A 21,493-nucleotide genomic window follows, 5' to 3' on the forward strand; every position below is an offset into this window, starting at 1 on the left:
ATGCGTTGTCTGAATATGAAAAGGAGAGTTTTGGAACAAACACAAGCACCCAGTCTCTGAGCCAGAAGAATTAATCAGAAGCGATTAAAATCCCCAACCCTACCGGAAATCGAACACGGTATCTTCTGAACCGAAGGGCAGCACGCTGACCATTCAGCCAACGAGTCGGACAGGTTGATGAAATAATATTGTAGATTAGACGTCAGTCCATAATTGAGACCAATTATGTTCTAATACTGGTAAATACTGAAAATATAGACATCTATTTTTACACAAGAAGAGCCCATGGCCAATGGGTTAGTAAAGTGGTAAAGCAGTGCGGAGTTCACTCAGAGGAACGTTAGTTTGATTCCCCATCAGAAAGTCAAAGAATGCACGCACCAATTCGTTTTTTTTTTTACTAGTGATAGGCTATAATGTCGCATTTTGGCGTAAGGTTGGGGAAGGACTAAAATTGGTAATGAAATGGTCGTTTCCTTAATAATAGTAATAATAATAATAATAATAATAATAATAATAATAATAATAATAATAATAATAATAATAATAATAATAATACCAGAAAATTTTGAAATTAAATCAGGAGTGAGACAGGGAGATGGTTTGTCCCCTCTCCTCTTTAACTGTGCCCTGGAAAAGGTAATAAGAGAGTGGCGAAACGAATTAGCTAGTAAGGAGATTCCAAGTGGCATTTATCTGGGACATAAGCGCAATGAGCGCAATGTTGACTGTCTGGCGTTTGCCGATGACCTGACCATTATATCTAATTCAATAGAAACTTCAGTGAAACAACTAAATGTTCTAAGACAACAAGCAGCAAAGGTTGGGCTACATGTATCTCTTGAAAAAAAACACAATTCATCACGAACATCGGTGAATCTCCTTGTGCGTTGCATCTCGAACAGGGAGAGATCAGGAAAACCAGCAGGTTTAAGTACTTGGGAGAATGGTTGGAATCTAATCTCACTGAAGGAACAGCTTTGTCAACTCGAGTTAACAGGCTTGAAATGGCCTACCAACTGACCAAGAATACCTATAATAAAAAGTGTCTCTCTCGTAATACTAAGATGAAGCACTACCGGACAGTCATCCGCCCTGAAGCCTTATATGCTTCAGAATGTTTTAACACTCAACAGGAAGGGACTTATGGAAAAACTTGAAATCCGGGAAAGAAAGATAATGAGGAAGATACTGGGGCCAGTCAAGGAAGGTGACAGTCATAGAAGACGGCCTAACCAAGATCTCTACAAGTACTATGAAAGAATAACGAATGTAACAAGGAAGAGACGCCTAGCATTCTATGGGCATATCTATAGGATGCATCCGACCAGGTTGACCAAGGTTGATGGAAGTGGATAAAGATCTACAGGAACTGGGAATAACAGAAGGAAACTTAAAGGATCGGAATACACTCAGGAAGATACTTAAACATAAGGAGTTCCAGGACAGACTACCAACGAAGAAGACTGGCGCCCTTTGGACAAAGGAGAGGAAGGAGCAACACAGCCTGAGGATGCGCAACTACTGGGCAAACATCAAAGCCCATTCCAAAATGTAATAGTTGAATGTCGTGGTTCTTAGCTGGTATATACGAAATAATAATAATAATAATAATAATAATAATAATAATAATAATAATAATAATAATAATAATAATAATAATAATAATAATTGTTACCGTATTTTTGTGGTAGATAGAGGTGAAAGAAGGTGCGGGTGTGAACGGGTCTCAAACTACGAAATTAAAGTTAATGTAAAATTTAACAAGGTTATATTTTCTTAGCAAAAAACAAGAAATAACAATAATGGCAGGTACAGAGTAGCAAAACCACTAATCGAGAATGTACAATTACAGGATTTGGGCTCCGAGAGCCATACACACAATTCTGAGCAATTAGCCCAGCATTACGATATACAGAATTCAACAAAGGGGCAGAAGACCCCAATCAAGCCCAGGAGCACTTGCTCCAAATTACACAGTAAAGCCTCCTCGAGGCATACAACACTCAGTTTTCGAAAAAGAGCCACTCGCTCTCAACTTTAAGCCTATCAAAGGCCACACCAAACTCCACCTTCAAGTTGTCCTCTAAGGACATATACACAGGGGTAACATACCCAACCTACTGAGGTCTATTAAGTGAGAAAAGGTTAATTACTTGACCTCTAAAATAACAATTGAGAGGAGGCGATCTGCACTCCTAATACACTTGTTTAAAACCCTAATCTGGCACTAGGCCGCTAATGCAAGGGCTAATCCCATACTAAAGAGGTGACTTAAGAAAGAAACAATTTACATTACTGTTACGGAAGAATCGGTTGAGAAAAATAAGTTCACCTCAGAACAATATGAGTGGGAGATCGAGAGGGTTAAGCACTCTCTATCCCAATATGTAGTTTTGAAAGAGAATAGAGGCTAAGAGTCTTTACATTTTAGGGAAAGTTACATGGTAGAGACGCTTCGGACCCGCCCCGAGAGTTAAACTGCTGAGCTAGCAAGAAAAGAAGTTATTAAAAGGCCATTACCTTGGTGTTGAACTGCTCCCCGAAGAAAGAGGCGCTTCCCGCCCCCTGCTATGTACTTTACACACTGAAAGATGGTACTGAAGTGGCCTCGAGACCCGAAAATCAGCAGTTTATATACTCTCGCGGAAAGTTCGAGGCGTTTTTGGAATGAGAACACCCTTCCACAAGGATTTTATTGGTTCACCAAGAAACCCCCTACACAATACGAGGAAGAAACATATTATTGGCTGAAAATTAATTCGAGAAATTCGGGATTGGCTAAATTCAAAACAAAGGGGAAAGAAAGGGTTAATATTGCCAACTTAAACAATGACTGAAAGAAATTTAGCAAGGAACAAACTTTTGAAATTAAATTTTCTCAACAAAAACAGTTCTTTCACTTCGCACTAGGGTGCACCGTTGTAGTTCTTCAGTAGTGTCCTCTAGAAGAGAATGTTCACACTTCTTACTACAAGCAAAACAAAAATACATCGAAAACAACACAGTTCAGAAACTTCAAAATTTCCAAGTTTCCAGGGTGACTTGAAAATTAACACATAAGACAAAGTTCAGACTTCTCCCAGTAGGGGAGTTTCAACTGGCGCAAAGTTTAAATAAGCGGCGTGGAGGTGTACCGCCCGGTACAATAATAACAATAATAATAATAATAAGACACGGTGCCCCTTGGACAGAGGAGCGTAAGCAGGACCACTCACAAAGAATGAGGTAATTTGGGATCTAAAGAAGGCCAAGTTCAGTGTCAAATGCAACAAGACTTAACGTGGTCCTTGATGGCCCCAGCGAATTATATACCGTATATAATAATAATAATAATAATAATAATAATAATAATAATAATAATAATAATCATAATAATATAAATTTCTTGAAAGAGAATCAGCAAATACAAGGTATGAACTTTTTGCGGTAATTGTAATTATGTCATTTCATTTTTTTTTTCGGAATCCACTTCGCTTCTGATTCTGAGACTGTCGTGGGTATTCCAGCTCCTTTCGCATTACAGGCTAACTGCATGGAAACGTGCAGCCTCCAAGGACTTCTTGTCTTTCGGATAGTGATAATTTTGTCTGGGCAGATATAAATCAAGAACTGACTATGGGAGCAGAATGAGTGTTTCCAAAACTTGTGATCTAATTCTGAAAAAGCTGCAATTTTTCATGTTGCCAATCCTTAATATGTAAAGATGAAGGGATACTAAGTGTTCGTAAATTCCCACAAGTATCCAGAGAAAGAGGATTTCCTGCAAGAGTCTGGAATTGAAAACGGAATCCAGAAAGTTCCACTTGCTTTTCACAAATCTAATACCGACCACGTGGAACCAAAACCAATTTTCACTAAAGGAAGTTGTATAGGATAAATGCATGAAAAGGGACATTTATGAATTTCATTTCATTTTGTCTACGATTTAACTTGTACTCCCAGTAGTTCTCTTTTATATTATGGTAATATGTTAATTGAAAGAGTTTGGAGAATCTACTCCATCGATTTTTTAGACAAACATCGAAGAACTAAACATATTACAGTTACGCGTCAGAAATTAGTTGTTAAAAAAAAAAAACATAACTGAAGTTTGTCAAACCCACTTAACTGGGAAACCTTGGACTTTCAAGTCCAGGTAAGAATTCCTGGCCTGCCTAGGAACCGAACGCGGGGCCTCCAGGTAAGAGGCAGCCAGGCCTCCCCCTCCATTACTGCACTAACAACAATAAGAAAAGGAGAAGAATATCGAGCGACTGGTTGCGCGGTTTGAGTCACGTAGCTGCCAGCTTGCACTGGGGAGATAGTGGATTCGAACCACACTGTCGGCAGCCCTGAAGATGATTTTCAGAGGTTTCCCATGTTCACACCAGGTAAATGCTGAGGCTGTACCTTAATTAAAGCCACAGTCGCTTCCTTCCCAATCCTCGCCCCTTTCCCATAACATCGTCCCTATGAGACCTATCTGTGTCGGTGCGACGTAAAGCCAATTGTAAAAATAATTAATCGTATGGCCTGAGGAGGTACTGTAAGCAGGAAATTTTATTTCACGCCACTTACACTGCCTCCGTGTCAATTTCGACGTTCTGTTTCACTCTACCAGAAGGCAGAAAAAAGGATGTCTTTTGGACGATCTATGGCTGAGTTTTAATTAATTCTATTGGATACACACCAAATCTGTCACCGGCGATCTTTTACATCCCAACATCTTACGCCTTTCAAAAGTACGACTAACCCTGCCAGGTTTGAACCACGATCTTGGAATCCACTGATCCACAGAGAGATGATGAAATGAAATGGCGTATGGCTTTTAGTGTCGGGAGTGTCCGAGGACAAATTCGGCTCGCCAGGTGCAGGTTTTTGATTTGACTCCCGTAGGCGACCTGCGCGTCGTGATGAGGATGAAATGATGATGAAGACGACAGATACACCCAGCCTTCAAGCCAGCGAAATTAACCAATTATCGTTCAAATTCCCGACCCTGCCGGGAATCGAACCCGGGAACCCTGTGACCAAAGGTCAGCACGCTAACCATTTAGTTATGAAGCCGGACAGAGAGATGATAAGCAGAACTCAAGTACCGCATATGCAGGTAATTATATTACAGTTGCAGTTTATTTGGAACGGCATTTCAGCTGTTTACTTTACTATAAAATTACTAATTTTTACAATATTGTATTTGAACTAGGAATTGGAATTTTAAGGTAGAGATGATGTATTTTCTATAAGTTTGAGTCTGACAAGATTAAGTGGAAGTAATGCCAAACTCAACTGACGTGTCTTGTAAGTACCGAGTCGAAGAGGGATCGCAGAGCAGTGCTAGGGTACCATTTCTGGGGAAAACCTATAATGGAGTAGATACTGGTAGAATATTATGTAGAGATGAAAATGGGACCTGCTACTAACGTGTTATGGAGAGTTATATCAAATAAGTGTACTGAATGGTAAATCAAATAACCACAGCATAGTGTTTGGTTCCCTCCCTCCAACTGGTTACTTTTTCTCTGACTACACGTTAACAGTTTAAAAGTAAGTGCTTGCGTCTAGGCTAGGGAGTTCTTGCCTTCTAAAATGACAAAACATAAAACTGACAATTCAGCATCCATGCTGAAGACAGCCGACGCCCAGTTTTATTAACGTACTCGTAAGCTGATGGAATTTTGATGATTTGCAAGGTCAAGATCAATTACTTTATCATCTTCCTACCAGGGTAAAAGTGAAGGCCACGGTCTGTTGATTTCACATCAGTAAACCTTGTAACTGCTGTAGCAAATTATCTGGTACAATGTCCACACAGTCGTTGTTGCTAACTGATCAAGTTACAGTAAGTATTCCTCTCTTTTCATATGACTATCATATATGTAACTCAGATTATACTAAACTGTATACTAAATTTCCAGAAAATTAGAACAACTAAATTAATTTATAAGTAGTCATCACCATATTGATTACTAAGAGGATGACAGCAGTTTTTATAAATATAAAAACTGTATTCTAAATTTCCAGAAAATTAGAACAACTAAATTAATTTATAAAGGAGTCATCACCATATTGATTACTAAGAGGATAACAGCAGTTTTTATAAATATAAAAACTGTATTCTAAATTTCCAGAAAATTAGAACAACTAAATTAATTTATAAAGGAGTCATCACCATATTGATTACTAAGAGGATAACAGCAGTTTTTATAAATATAAAAACTGTATTCTAAATTTCCAGAAAATTAGAACAACTAAATTAATTTATAAAGGAGTCATCACCATTTTGATTACTAAGCGTGGCGTGCACCAACCAAGAGTAAGTTCTACTTCCGTAGTAAAGTACTCTTGAAGTCAGCATTCGGCGACTTCCATACGAGAATAAATTACTTCCGAAGTATTTTAGTCCTTTCAGATTCTCCTGGACTAAATTACTACAAGAGTAAAATGCTGAAGAGCACCATATTGTAGTATATTACTAAAGTAAAGAACGCACGAATATAGGTTAGAATTTACTCTCACGTCGTGCATGGAGTAAGCTAAGTTTAGACTTGTTGACTAATGGTAATATCATGCCGTATATGAGAGGAAGGAAGTTTCAAACACGTTTATGGATTACTTAGATTATATTGACGATCTCGACGCAGAAAACGATGGGAAATGTAATAGTGCGCAGGTCTACAGTGTGTGAAAGGCGAGAGCTGTATAATGTGCACACGGAGAGTTTGAGGAATGTTTTTGGTCTTAGGAAGGAATCCTTTACTTTCCTTCCAAATCTACTTGGAGATCACTTACAGCTGAATTCTTGTCTTAATTTTGTTGTATCTCTCAAATTACAGTCGTGTGCCCTACGAGTGTTTCGTACCGGAACATTTCAGTACAGTTGCCGGTGATCTAATTAACGTTTATCGCACAACTGCTGGCCGTATCTTTCATCGCGTGGTTAAAGCACTAGTTGAGGCTAAGAGGGAGGTACCCCTGCAAATGATGATGATTGTTCGGAAAATAAAAAGGATATTCTTCACGTTGGCAGGTTTCCACACATTCGTGGGTGCAATTGACTGTGACCGCGCGGATATTCCCATTTTTTGCCGTCTCGGTGACAATGGTGAACTTTTCAGAAATCGGAAGAGGTATTTATATCTCTTTTTTTTTTTTTTTTTGCTTAACGTCGCACCGGCAGATAGGTCTTATGGCAACGATAGGGCAGGAAAGGCCTAGGGATTGGGAAGCGGCTGTGGCCTTAAAGTACAGACCCAGCATTTGCCTGGTGTGAAAATGGGAACATTTCGCTGTGGATGTAGGCCATCTGTATGAAGAAACCGCTATCAGTTTTAATTTTTCCCGTGTGTCCACAACTTTCTGCTTTGCTTCCGTCTTCGCTTTTAAGTCCTTCCACAGAATCTTAACTTGCTCTTCACTGCGTTTTCCGTCACTCGAAGCAGTGAATTCTTCTGTCACGACTTTCCATGAATTTCTTTCTTATCCAGCATCTTTATGTTGTGTTACTTACACCCTATATCCTTTGCATAGATCGTCATTATCTCTATTAACAAGCATTTATCTTTTTCGCTTACGTTTTTCCCCCGTTTCCTATCGCACATAACCTTATCCATTTAGATTTCTTTAAAGAATATACACAAACACAACACTACTCCGCGAGTAACGAACGCTACTTCTATATTAGTAACTAAAAGAGTAAATTGTACTTCAAATCTCCGACGTTACTTCCGGAGTAAGTAACTCCTGTGGTAATTTACTTCTGTAATATGGACTTCTTTAGTAAACGCTACTTGCGTAGTAATTTACTCCAAGATGGTGCACGCCACCCTAAGAGGATAACATAATTCACTTCGAAGTCACAGAGGCCATTGCACGTATCCAACAAACTAGATGTTCTTAAGCAATGAAGTGTTTAGTTAAAAAGATGGTACAAATTTAAATATTTCATTTATGAGGTATATGTGCTCGACGCGTATTAAAGATTTCAGGAAAAATGTGTTAGTTTGTAAAACCAGTTGGTGCCACAATGCGCGGACATAGCCTTGCAAATGTTTTAGTATAAAGGAGATATAGGCCTATTTGCATGTCAGCATAGAGGACATGAGGAGAAGAATGTTAATGGAATGGAATGGGTTTAACTGCAAAGGTTAAACATCATCTAACGAATTCTTGTTAACAGTTAATGTATTCAAATTTTATTTTATGGCAATTGATGCAATGGATTCAGTTGTCTCAGTGTCAAATTGTATGGATGAATCTGGACATCCATCGAAGTGATCATGTATAAAGAATAATTCGTTTTGAAAAGGAACGGTCATTTGTTAGGCTTTCAAAGTCGTCGTGGAACCCAGGTTATGAGTTTTGAAAGGTAAACATTAAGAAAAGGGCGAGAGGACGGCGCTCCTCAAAATCTCTCACTACTTTATATGAGGGCCCCCTCCAGATTTAAAGAAGGAAAATGGAAAACCTACAGGACGACTGCCTCTGATTCCATCAATACAAAATGGATTTTACAATGATTTGTTTAATTCAGGAAATCCATCTGTAAGTGCTTCTGTAAGAAGGGTACGAGAGCTTAGAATGGGAGACGTCAAAATATGAGACCAGGACCGCCTACACAAATTCTGGGTTACCTGAGAAACCGAAATGTCGGAACTCCTATTCCACAACTATACAACGTATCACGTAACATTTGTACAACAATGGGTGAAGACGTGAGGATTTGTGACACACGTCTGGCACTCTCGCTGCATGGGGAAGGAAAAAATGACAAACAAAATTGCACCCGCGTAAAGTAGCATTGCCAATTCTCTGCTATCGATCATCATAGGTGTTACACCAGCATACTGCTCGCAAATTATTATGGTAACGCTGTTAAAGGTCTATAGTAGACTGAATGATGTGGCAGGCTTTGCCCTAGCTCCTCCGCTTTTCAGATCTGATCTGTACTAAGCCAAGAAAATCGAAGCGCTAGTCGATCAGTTAGACATGTTGAATGTTCCATATGAAGCGGTAGGAATGTTTGTAGGAATCATTGTAGAATCAAGAGTACGTTTCTCCTCTCGCGCATTTCGCGGCACATTGCATTGGAACGTGATTTATAAGCGACGGATAGCAATGATAGAACGCGTCGAAACGAAGAGAACAAGCCCAATCTTACAAACGCTTAGAGCTGTAGAAGTTAGAGAGAGACTCAAGGCGGCGTTGCTAATCACTTTCGCAACGGAACATTTCCAGAGGACATTTGAGATGAATCCCATCCCGATCGACGTATTCACGCATAAAAATCGCGGCTGTCTCCCCGATACAGCTTACCCTGCCTTTCTTTATCAATTCAGTGACTCGTTCTTCATTCGCTGATCATGGTGCGAGTAAGTTGCTGTGATCTTCTTATAAACTCTGACGGTGGTCACTTTTAGGAATATAACTACTGTCTCCTGCAGATCATCTTTCTGCTCAGAAACAGATTTTTTTCAGACCAGCCAAAGTCAAAATTTCCATCGTTCACCTGTGAACAAGTTTGCCCACACGCAGCTAATATTGCGCATGCGAACTACACATCTTCTGCAGTGCTTTGCCGATATCATCAACAATGTGCTTTCCAGAAGTCGAAGTGATGGGTGTTTTGAATAGATCCAATGATTATAGGAATTTGGAGATCAACCAATTAGTGAGGTCAAACTGGTCCAACGGTAAGCACAGGGGGTGGGGTCGAACTGGTCCGACGCTAAAATATCAAAGCCAAGATAGACGAAGCCTTATTATCCGATCATATATTATACCAACTGTCTTAACAAAATGACACAGGACGATATAGTAAATATGTGTAGCCGCCTTTCGGCCTTATCAGATAACGTATATCTGTAGTGGCCTTTCGGTTAGGTTAGGTTAGGATCGCCACTTTTGACCCGATCGTGTCTTGTCACCTTTTGAATATTTAAATCCTTCAAAAACGACTAAGTTAAAGACCCTCTCATTTAACATGGAAAACATTGTACACTTTTACTAGTAGGCCACTACACTGCACTGAAACTGTCTGAGAACTGAATCTGAGTCTACACAAATGAAGCAGTTTTTGAGTGGTAGGGATTAGGTTACTAACTCATTCGGGAATTCCTGCCCTACCTGCCAATTCCCGACGGACCTGTTCATACGCGACCTTTAGTTATGGAACAAAAAATCTTTGGAGTGTTTTGACCGTCCGACCAGTTCGGTACTACCCGAAGTGACATGGGCTACTCGTGAGACATTCGTGTCCAACACTGTGCTGATAAACAAATCCAAATATCTGGAGAGAATAGCAGGAAGAGCTAATATTCTAATGGTCATGTTTCAGGTGTGAAGATCATCATGACTGACACCGTGACAGTGGATGTAGCTCAGGGTACACTGAGAGGAAGGAAGACCAGCTCCAAGAGTGGAGGCACGTACTATAGCTTTCAAGGTATCCCGTACGCCAAGCCTCCTACCGGACCTTTACGTTTTAAGGTAAAACCTACTTATCTTAATTTTCTAAGATATATGACTATCAGAATTAAAGTAGGATAAGTTACCCAGCGTACGCAGAGAAACAGATATTTATTACGTTAAAATTAAAATTAAAATAACATTAAGAAAGTGGAGAAGAAATGTTAATATTACAAAGTGAAAGTGGACCATTTTACATAGTGAAAGCAGCTTAGATTAGTTAGAAGTCGTGCTTTTCAGTACGGGCTAATTACGTGTAAGAATTTTAAAAAATTCCAATAAGTCGAATACAAAGTAACTGTAATATGAAAAGAAACAACGAAGACCTCTGTGGTGTAGTGGTTAGTGTGATTAGCTGACACCCCCTGAGCCCGAGTTCGATTCCTGGCTCTGCCACGAAATTTGAAAAGTGGTACTTTACCGTACCCAGGGGTAAATACCCTCTAGGACGATGCCTCCATTCCTGTATGAACATCCGACTAACTCAGGGTTGGGCAGAGTGTGGGTTCGTTGTCGATTGGGTCAGGATAAAAAGTCGAAGTTCTACTCTAAATAGCAATCAATAACAGGAAATGGAGGTATAACACGAATGAGAAACAATCATAGGGGGTAAGATGGATTTATTAACAAATATCCCCGATCAAATCACACGAAAATAAATTGAGTCAACAAAAATAATAATTTGTAAAAAAATAAACTCAAAGTATCGAAATAAGTTGAAATCAGAAACGTTAATTGAATGATTGTACAAATTTGACATAAAAAAAAGCAAGTTCAACAATGAACATTTATAAAAATCAAGACTGAATTTCTTCTTATAGTCCAATGTTTATGTTATATGGCAACAAGTGTACGCAAACACTGTCATGTGGTATTTCCGTATGGAGTTTCACACTATCGCATCCCAACGATACGGCTTCAAAGTTAAGTTACTCCCGAGAGTCGTCAAACTATTTCCGTAAAATAAAAGTTACATTATAAGAAAAAATATGACGGAAAGAAAAATAATTAAGACGCACCGGACGCTATGTAAGGTATGCAAAATACTAGGGGCAAATCCTACACTATATTTACAGCAATTCAAATAATCAAACTAAACATATATATACATCGGATATCGAATAAAGTCTTAAATGCTACACTGCTTCTAATGTGAATCCCGGTTCACTACAAAAGATCTAGACAGAACTAGAGAAACCAACAATACTTCAGCACTCGGGCTGTTCCCTTTAAAAACAACGAGACAAGGTATACAGTCACAAATAATAATGTAAAACCATCCTGTAAGGGAAAAACATATAAATAATCCTTGATATCATGAAGAAAGCAATGGGCAACATTGCCTCCTTCTGCTGCGTTTGAGCGCTCAACAGCGCGGTCATCCGTCATGTACTTCCGGGTAGATTACGAGCTGTAAAAAAATGTTGAACTCCACTATGCTAAAGATTGGATTTTGTCTCCCGAGGCCGCCACAAGGAAATACTGTCTCTTTCACATATACCGATAACACAGGCCAGGAATCAGCTTGCCATGAGATAACGCCCATCATCAGCTACACGGAAACTCACGTATATTTATTCCTTCTTGGCATGCTTGGGCCATTTAACAACATCAGACTCAATAGTCTGGAATTAACACTGTCCATTCTGATCACAATAAACACTCAGAAGACACTAGGCAGGCACACACATCTGCACAATACTCTTTATCTTGTCAGGCATACCATCAGCCTGCACCAATACATTATAATTCAGCATGCAATTATTATCTCATTATTCCTCATGAATCCCACTGGCCTTTCCACATAATGAGACGCAGTTCGAGTCCTTGGCAGACCACCAGGCAAACAGAATCCAACTTAACTTCAAAGATCTTAATTTAACAACGACGTTCTGCAGCTCCTTCTGGCAGCTAGTGTAAAACATGCATCATGCAAAATAGCTATACCTGTCTCTCTGAATAACCAAAATAAAATGAATTGATACGTGTTTGACGTAATATAAAAATGAACCTGTCGATCTAGCCCTTCTAGCATATATTTAAGGAAAACTCGGAATATCCTACGCTAAATACTATATTTACAACAATAACTGATCCTGTCAATCCCTCATTTTCCCAAACATCTACTCATAAAGCAAAATGAAAATAAAATAAACATGCATAATTCTCGTATCCCAATCTATCATAGAAACAAATTTAAACAAACACATGACGTCAGGCTTACTTTAAATGAAAATTAAAATTCTATCTACACTGCCCTAGTACCTTAACACAACTTACATATCATGCCGTAAATAATACATGCGTCTTACTTTACATGACTCTCGGGAAACCAGGATAGCAGCTTACATCCCCACTGCTTTATGGGTCTACTCCATGTTAATCACAGCATTAACATGTGGGAATGCACTTCCTTCCTCTACAGGCGTATCCATCATATTGCTGGAAAATAATTCACTGGAACACAGAAGACTATTATTGATAATCTCTTCGCTGCTTAATGCTGCGAGCCGCAATACCCTTTCTTTTATCAGATCAGCTAACACACTGATTCACATATATATAACACACTTCACTTAAAGGGTAAAAACACAGTTTAAAAAAACAGCCCACGGATCGGTACGGAAGTTCCACGCGAATACGCGCCCGTCGCGAAATAGTGAAACAATAGCACGTTTCCACTACACTTGTTACTTAGCGGTCACTACACCGTCTTTATCAATTGACAGTAAACTCTGCCAAAATTGTACTATTTCATTTACTCAAGTACAGTAAATATTGCGACTGCACAATTTACAGTATCAATGATAACCAGTTACTATTACAGGAATGATACCACGTTAATCACGATCACCAGCCACAAAGTTAATGCATCCGCACTGTGCAAATCTTTACCACGGAGATATAGAGTTGGTACATCCGTACCGCTCAAATTTTTACTACCGAAAGACGGAGTTGGTACATCCGTACTGCTCAAATTTCAACTACGGAATGACGCTCTCCAGAGCTAGGGTTACTGAGGAGGCTTCGGTGACGCCAATAATGTTGGGGTTCCCGGGTGTCTGAACCAACCACCAATCAGAGAGTTCATCATGTATGATGACATAATACTTATTGTGATATATTTACAAAACATAGCTCAAACACTAGCAAATCTCTTCCACCAATTTCTATAATACATTTCCAAATATATCTGACTTCAGAAACTGTGGAAAACCGATCTCTTACAGAAACTGACTTTATCCACAGAGCACGTTGGTCATCCTGGAATTAATATTTGGCGCGGTGTAGCCTCCAGGTTTGCCAAATCCCTAAGTTCCCATTGGCTGAAATATCTTGCTTGGTCAGCATCTAATACACGTGTCGATCCTTGCCAACGCTTGGGTACGCTATCTTTTCTCACGGTCATATGGAAATATGAAGCAATATCCAGCGAACCACTGTCTTGCTCAACATCCGTTATCAAATATCTTAGGATACGATGCTTTCACATGTTAAACTGTAACTTTTATGAATAATATTTCACATATTTGGTCAAATAATATTCCAATTATTATTATGGGCCGGTAGGATACGGCTCATCCCTCTCTTATCCAGGGAAAAAAAATGAATATGGAGTATTTAGTTTTTTCTTAATGTATTATTTGACTATTTATTATCATCTGGATATATGCAATCTCTTTCCTTTAGTACTATTTGCCGTCTCGCAAATTTGTATTCTCTTCCCATAGTCTATCATTATCTTGGCGGATGTTGTAGTAGATATCAAGTAACGCGTGAAAACGTCGCTGCATCCCACCACACTCTTCACAATCTTCTTCTTCTGAATAATTGTCTCTTTCCATCTGCGCGAAGTTGACATTCTCCGTGTCTTCTTCCGGGTCATCTGCTTCCACCATCACAGGTTCATCATTCGGGTTTTCCTCTTCTTCTCCATCATCTTCACTCTCATCTTCTGCCATCTCTCCTTCTTCTTCTTCTCCTTCTGGGATGTCATCTATTCTAATTTGCTGTAATCGTCATTGGGCTTTGCTACCATTATTTCCTCTACTCTCATAATTAGGAGCATTGGGATTCAACCTGTTTTCCTGTTGCCTTACACGGTATTCCCTGTACGCAACACTTTCAGCTCCATGACATTCTTCATTACCGCTGGCTTGTATGGCTCCTCTCCACCGGTCTTCCTCCTGCCTTTTCCCTCTCAACTCTTCAACGTACTGTCTTGATTCTTCTCTTCTTTGGTCATGGTTCTCCTGGTAATTGCCTCTTCCTCCTCTGGGGTTTCGCTCCTTCTCGTCCCAACGATAATATGGTCTTCTGGGTCCACCATAATTTCTATACTTGTATCTATAGGTTCTCGCATTATTTCCGTTTGGATAGCTATATCCTCGCTGATTTAGGCTGTTACCTTGATAATTATTTCTTCGAAACTGGTCTCTTCTATCTTTCCGCTGCCAGTTACCATCCTGATGTACAGCACTCCTGTTGGCTTGCTCATGTGTCGCTGTTTGAATCCCTAAGTTTTGATACTCATTTCTCTTCCTTACTTTCGGAGGATTACTTCCTTCTTCCACCCCTACCGTATGAATAGCCTCAACATGCCTCAACCTTGGTTGGTTTTGACTAGATGTTAAGTCTAACTGTCTTAAAGTCAATTCCGCCTCTGCTGCAGTTTTGGCATTAGCTGCAATTAATGTCCTCTGCACTTCAAGAGGTAGTTGTCGAGAGATTCCTGCTATAATTTCGCTCTCGCTTGGGGGCATGTCTAAGTCACGAAACTTGAGCATCTGAGAAATGAAAAAAGGAGAATATTTCGTTGGCGTCGTAGCCGGATATCTACGTGAATACAATTCCATCCTCAGTGATTGCTGCGTAGATACGTCCCAGAAATTTTTAAGAAATGCATCCTTAAACTCCTCATATGTAGTAAATGTATAACGGAAAGCATTCGCCCATTCAGCCACGGTATCGCCTAGAAATCTTTCTACTGTCCTCAATTTACGCTCTGGTGGTACCTTGTAATCTGCTAAGAAGTCATCAATATCACGCAAGAAATCTTTAGGTGTTCTCTCATCATTTCCTGTAAACTTCCGTGGTTTTTCTTCATTGCTCCTCAGGATATTGTAAATAGGAACATTATGTGCTTCATTCGGAGTTGAACAGTAGACCCCCTGACGCGGTAACTGTAAAAGATCGCTCAACGCAACGTTATCGCTAACTTGACTTGGTGCCTTCTCTATAATAGTTTGTTGAACTGTACATTTTAATTTACTAAGTTCTTTGTCCGTACGTAAATCCAACAATTCTAATTTATCCTTCATATAGGCGATTTCCTTCTCAACAACCTCTATCTTCACGTGATTTTTCTGTGAAACTTCTGTCCACATCTCCAGACTCGAACCAAGTACCTGTAGATCTTCCTTGTTCCTTTCCCGATCAGCCATTATCATGTCCTTGACTTCCTTGCCTGTCTCCGTGATGTCCTCCTTCATTTCCAATCGAATCTGAGTTTCTATTTCCTTCATTCTTTCCTCAGTCTCCTTTTGCTTCATCTTAAGTTTCAAATCAATTTTGTCTTCCGTTTTCTGCTGAGCTTCAGTAATTTGTTTACTGATGTCCACGGTGAACTCTTCCAACCTCGTCTCCGTGTCAATCCGTAACTTATCAATCACGCCTCGCTGGAGTGTAATCTCTGCTGTAGCTTCTTCTAATGTGTACGATAAGTCTCCCAGCCGCTTATCTGTGCTAGTCATGTGTTCTGTCACCCGATCGGCGATTTCCTCAACAGAATCTGAAATCTTTTCAATTTGCGTCTGTGTTTTAAATTCTACTGTTTCTAGCTGTTTCTCTAATTTTCCCATGCCTTCTAGACAGCATGTACGAACGAAGTCAATTTTCCCCTGTAACTCATTGGTCGCCACCTTAAGTTGCTCCTCAGTTTTCTCCGCCGCCTGTGTTAAGAACTGTCTAGTCTTTCTGGACTGTTCTTCGCTTTTTTCCGCAGCCTGTTTTAACTGTTCGTCAGTCCTATCTGCAGCTTGTTTAAACTGTTCATCAGTCCTATCTGCAGCTTGTTTAAATTGTTCCCTAGTTTCTTCCATTGACCTATCCGCCGCTTGTTTAAATTGCTCCTCCAAGTTACTCGAAAGTTCATTCATACGCTCCTGTTCCCTTCTGTCCATCTCCGCCAACAACTCCTCTATCGTCATCGCCATACCAAATACGTATTCGAGAAAACGCAGGGATGCTCGCCACTACCTAGTATCCTATACCGTATCTTGTGTACTCCATACGAAAACCATTTATTCTACTGAGAAGCTTTTATGATTTACGTAATCATATACCAAGAAAACATGGCCTCAAAATTCGCCATATAGAAGCTTCCTATGATTTGGGATATTTATATTCTGCCGCGCATAACAAACAAACGCGTTATCATAACTTTAAAAAGAAATTACGAATATTGTGGCCCCAAATTCTTTTAATCCAAACATTATTAATTTTCCTGTCTTTTGGGCTCTAATCTAAGTACTAGACAACAGTACTGGACCATATTTACGATAAATACCTCCGACTCCAGACTAATATTCCAGCATAGGTTTACCAGTCTTAAATCATCGCCATTCATTGCAAATATCATCACCATTTTCTTAAGACTGAGGCGATCTTAAGTTCCTAGCCTTACTCTAAATCAAATAAAATTATCGTTACTGGCAATTGAAATTTGATCTGCACACAAATTCCAGGCTATGTCAAGATCAACACATGTCTGAAGGACACGACATCGACCACTCTACCTCATTAGAGAAATCTTTTTATAGTTCTCTGACTCAAATAGAGTTCCTTTATTACTACGACACGCCTTATTTATCGGCCATATGTTTCTCATTCTTCCTAACATAATTTAAAACAAACTTTTTGCCGATGTTCCTAACGTAATGCATTTAGATTTTACTCTATTTTCTAAACACACGATTTCCGATGAAATCTTGCCCTTTCATGTACGCCTACTATCATTCGTAGCACTGAACATGGGACTCCAGACTCAAGTTGTCTGAACGTTAGGTTGCCAGATTCCTAAGTTGCGCCTATGGTTCGAAATTACCTATCTACCTTTCTTAAATTTAATCATTATCTGGATACCAATTATCGGTCTCTTCCAGCTTTCGAACCATGATCCTAATCCTATCTAGCCTTCGGAATAGCTTGTCAAATCACATTCACTCTCGTAAATCTCAATTTGACCTGCCCAAGTTTGTAAGAACAACCTAGACATCTTTGGGTAACACAAAAATACTCCCAGCGGGATACGAACATACACCAAAGTGTCTATTTGCCCTTAGGTGCGGCGCCACATATATATGTACCGTACCCAGGGGTAAATACCCTCTAGGACGATGCCTCCATTCCTGTATGAACATCCGACTAACTCAGGGTTGGGCAGAGTGTGGGTTCGTTGTCGATTGGGTCAGGATAAAAAGTCGAAGTTCTACTCTAAATAGCAATCAATAACAGGAAATGGAGGTATAACACGAATGAGAAACAATCATAGGGGGTAAGATGGATTTATTAACAAATATCCCCGATCAAATCACACGAAAATAAATTGAATCAACAAAAATAATAATTTGTAAAAAAATAAACTCAAAGTATAGAAATAAGTTGAAATCAGAAACGTTAATTGAATGATTGTACAAATTTGACATTTAAAAAAAGCAAGTTCAACAATGAACATTTATAAAAATCAAGACTGAATTTTTTCTTATAGTCCAATGTTTATGTTATATGGCAACAAGTGTACGCAAACACTGCCATGTGGTATTTCCGTATGGAGTTTCACACTATCGCATCCCAACGAAACGGTTTCAAAGTTAAGTTACTCCCGAGAGTCGTCAAACTATTTCCGTAAAATAAAAGTTACATTATAAGAAAAATTACGACGGAAAGAAAAATAATTAAGACGCACCGGACGCTATGTAAGGTATGCAAAATACTAGGGGCAAATCCTACACTATATTTACAGCAATTCAAATAATCAAACTAAACATATATATACATCGGATATCGAATAAAGTCTTAAATGCTACACTGCTTCTAATGTGAATCCCGGTTCACTACAAAAGATCTAGACAGAACTAGAGAAACCAACAATACTTCTTTTTTTGCTAGGGGCTTTACGTCGCACCGACACAGATAGGTCTTATGGCGACGATGGGATGGGAAAGGCCTAGGAGTTGGAAGGAAGCGGCCGTGGCCTTAATTAAGGTACAGCCCCAGCATTTGCCTGGTGTGAAAATGGGAAACCACGGAAAACCATCTTCAGGGCTGCCGATAGTGGGATTCGAACCTACTATCTCCCGGATGCAAGCTCACAGCCGCGCGCCTCTACGCGCACGGCCAACTCGCCCGGTCAACAATACTTCAGCACTCGGGCTGTTCCCTTTAAAAACAACGAGACAAGGTATACAGTCACAAATAATAATGTAAAACCATCCTGTAAGGGAAAAACATATAAATAATCCTTGATATCATGAAGAAAGCAATGGGCAACATTGCCTCCTTCTGCTGCGTTTGAGCGCTCAACAGCGCGGTCATCCGTCATGTACTTCCGGGTAGATTACGAGCTGTAAAAGAAATGTTGAACTCCACTATGCTAAAGATTGGATTTTGTCTCCCGAGGCCGCCACAAGGAAATACTGTCTCTTTCACATATACCGATAACACAGGCCAGGAATCAGCTTGCCATGAGATAACGCCCATCATCAGCTACACGGAAACTCACGTATATTTATTCCTTCTTGGCATGCTTGGGCCATTTAACAACATCAGACTCAATAGTCTGGAATTAACACTGTCCATTCTGATCACAATAAACACTCAGAAGACACTAGGCAGGCACACACATCTGCACAATACTCTTTATCTTGTCAGGCATACCATCAGCCTGCACCAATACATTATAATTCAGCATGCAATTATTATCTCATTATTCCTCATGAATCCCACTGGCCTTTCCACATAATGAGACGCAGTTCGAGTCCTTGGCAGACCACCAGGCAAACAGAATCCAACTTAACTTCAAAGATCTTAATTTAACAACGACGTTCTGCAGCTCCTTCTGGCAGCTTCTGTAAAACCATGCATCATGCAAAATAGCTATACCTGTCTCTCTGAATAACCAAAATAAAATGAATTGATACGTGTTTGACGTAATATAAAAATGAACCTGTCGATCTAGCCCTTCTAGCATATATTTAAGGAAAACTCGGAATATCCTACGCTAAATACTATATTTACAACAATAACTGATCCTGTCAATCCCTCATTTTCCCAAACATCTACTCATAAAGCAAAATGAAAATAAAATAAACATGCATAATTCTCGTATCCCAATCTATCATAGAAACAAATTTAAACAAACACATGCCGTCAGGCTTACTTTAAATGAAAATTAAAATTCTATCTACACTGCCCTAGTACCTTAACACAACTTACATATCATGCCGTAAATAATACATGCGTCTTACTTTACATGACTCTCGGGAAACCAGGATAGCAGCTTACATCCCCACTGCTTTATGGGTCTACTCCATGTTAATCACAGCATTAACATGTGGGAATGCACTTCCTTCCTCTACAGGCGTATCCATCATATTGCTGGAAAATAATTCACTGGAACACAGAAGACTATTATTGATAATCTCTTCGCTGCTTAATGCTGCGAGCCGCAATACCCTTTCTTTTATCAGATCAGCTAACACACTGATTCACATATATATAACACACTTCACTTAAAGGGTAAAAACACAGTTTAAAAAAACAGCCCACGGATCGGTACGGAAGTTCCACGCGAATACGCGCCCGTCGCGAAATAGTGAAACAATAGCACGTTTCCACTACACTTGTTACTTAGCGGTCACTACACCGTCTTTATCAATTGACAGTAAACTCTGCCAAAATTGTACTATTTCATTTACTCAAGTACAGTAAATATTGCGACTGCACAATTTACAGTATCAATGATAACCAGTTACTATTACAGGAATGATACCACGTTAATCACGATCACCAGCCACAAAGTTAATGCATCCGCACTGTGCAAATCTTTACCACGGAGATATAGAGTTGGTACATCCGTACCGCTCAAATTTTTACTACCGAAAGACGGAGTTGGTACATCCGTACTGCTCAAATTTCAACTACGGAATGACGCTCTCCAGAGCTAGGGTTACTGAGGAGGCTTCGGTGACGCCAATAATGTTGGGGTTCCCGGGTGTCTGAACCAACCACCAATCAGAGAGTTCATCATGTATGATGACATAATACTTATTGTGATATATTTACAAAACATAGCTCAAACACTAGCAAATCTCTTCCACCAATTTCTATAATACATTTCCAAATATATCTGACTTCAGAAACTGTGGAAAACCGATCTCTTACAGAAACTGACTTTATCCACAGAGCACGTTGGTCATCCTGGAATTAATATTTGGCGCGGTGTAGCCTCCAGGTTTGCCAAATCCCTAAGTTCCCATTGGCTGAAATATCTTGCTTGGTCAGCATCTAATACACGTGTCGATCCTTGCCAACGCTTGGGTACGCTATCTTTTCTCACGGTCATATGGAAATATGAAGCAATATCCAGCGAACCACTGTCTTGCTCAACATCCGTTATCAAATATCTTAGGATACGATGCTTTCACATGTTAAACTGTAACTTTTATGAATAATATTTCACATATTTGGTCAAATAATATTCCAATTATTATTATGGGCCGGTAGGATACGGCTCATCCCTCTCTTATCCAGGGAAAAAAAGTGAATATGGAGTATTTAGTTTTTTCTTAATGTATTATTTGACTATTTATTATCATCTGGATATATGCAATCTCTTTCCTTTAGTACTATTTGCCGTCTCGCAAATTTGTATTCTCTTCCCATAGTCTATCATTATCTTGGCGGATGTTGTAGTAGATATCAAGTAACGCGTGAAAACGTCGCTGCATCCCACCACACTCTTCACAATCTTCTTCTTCTGAAT

General features: G+C 39.5%; 1 protein-coding gene across 1 annotated transcript in view; it reads left to right on the forward strand.

The window, feature by feature from the left end:
- LOC137501520 (juvenile hormone esterase-like) overlaps nt 1-21,493 on the forward strand; it is a 124,758-nt gene that overhangs the window by 17,068 nt on the left and 86,197 nt on the right. The window contains exon 2 of the mRNA XM_068228606.1: nt 10,319-10,470. Coding sequence (XP_068084707.1) covers nt 10,333-10,470 — 138 coding nt within the window. The 5' untranslated portion in view covers nt 10,319-10,332. The remainder of the gene's footprint in view (nt 1-10,318; nt 10,471-21,493) is intronic.

This window comes from Anabrus simplex, chromosome 7 (assembly GCF_040414725.1).
Source record: "Anabrus simplex isolate iqAnaSimp1 chromosome 7, ASM4041472v1, whole genome shotgun sequence".
Lineage (NCBI taxonomy): Eukaryota > Metazoa > Arthropoda > Insecta > Orthoptera > Tettigoniidae > Anabrus > Anabrus simplex.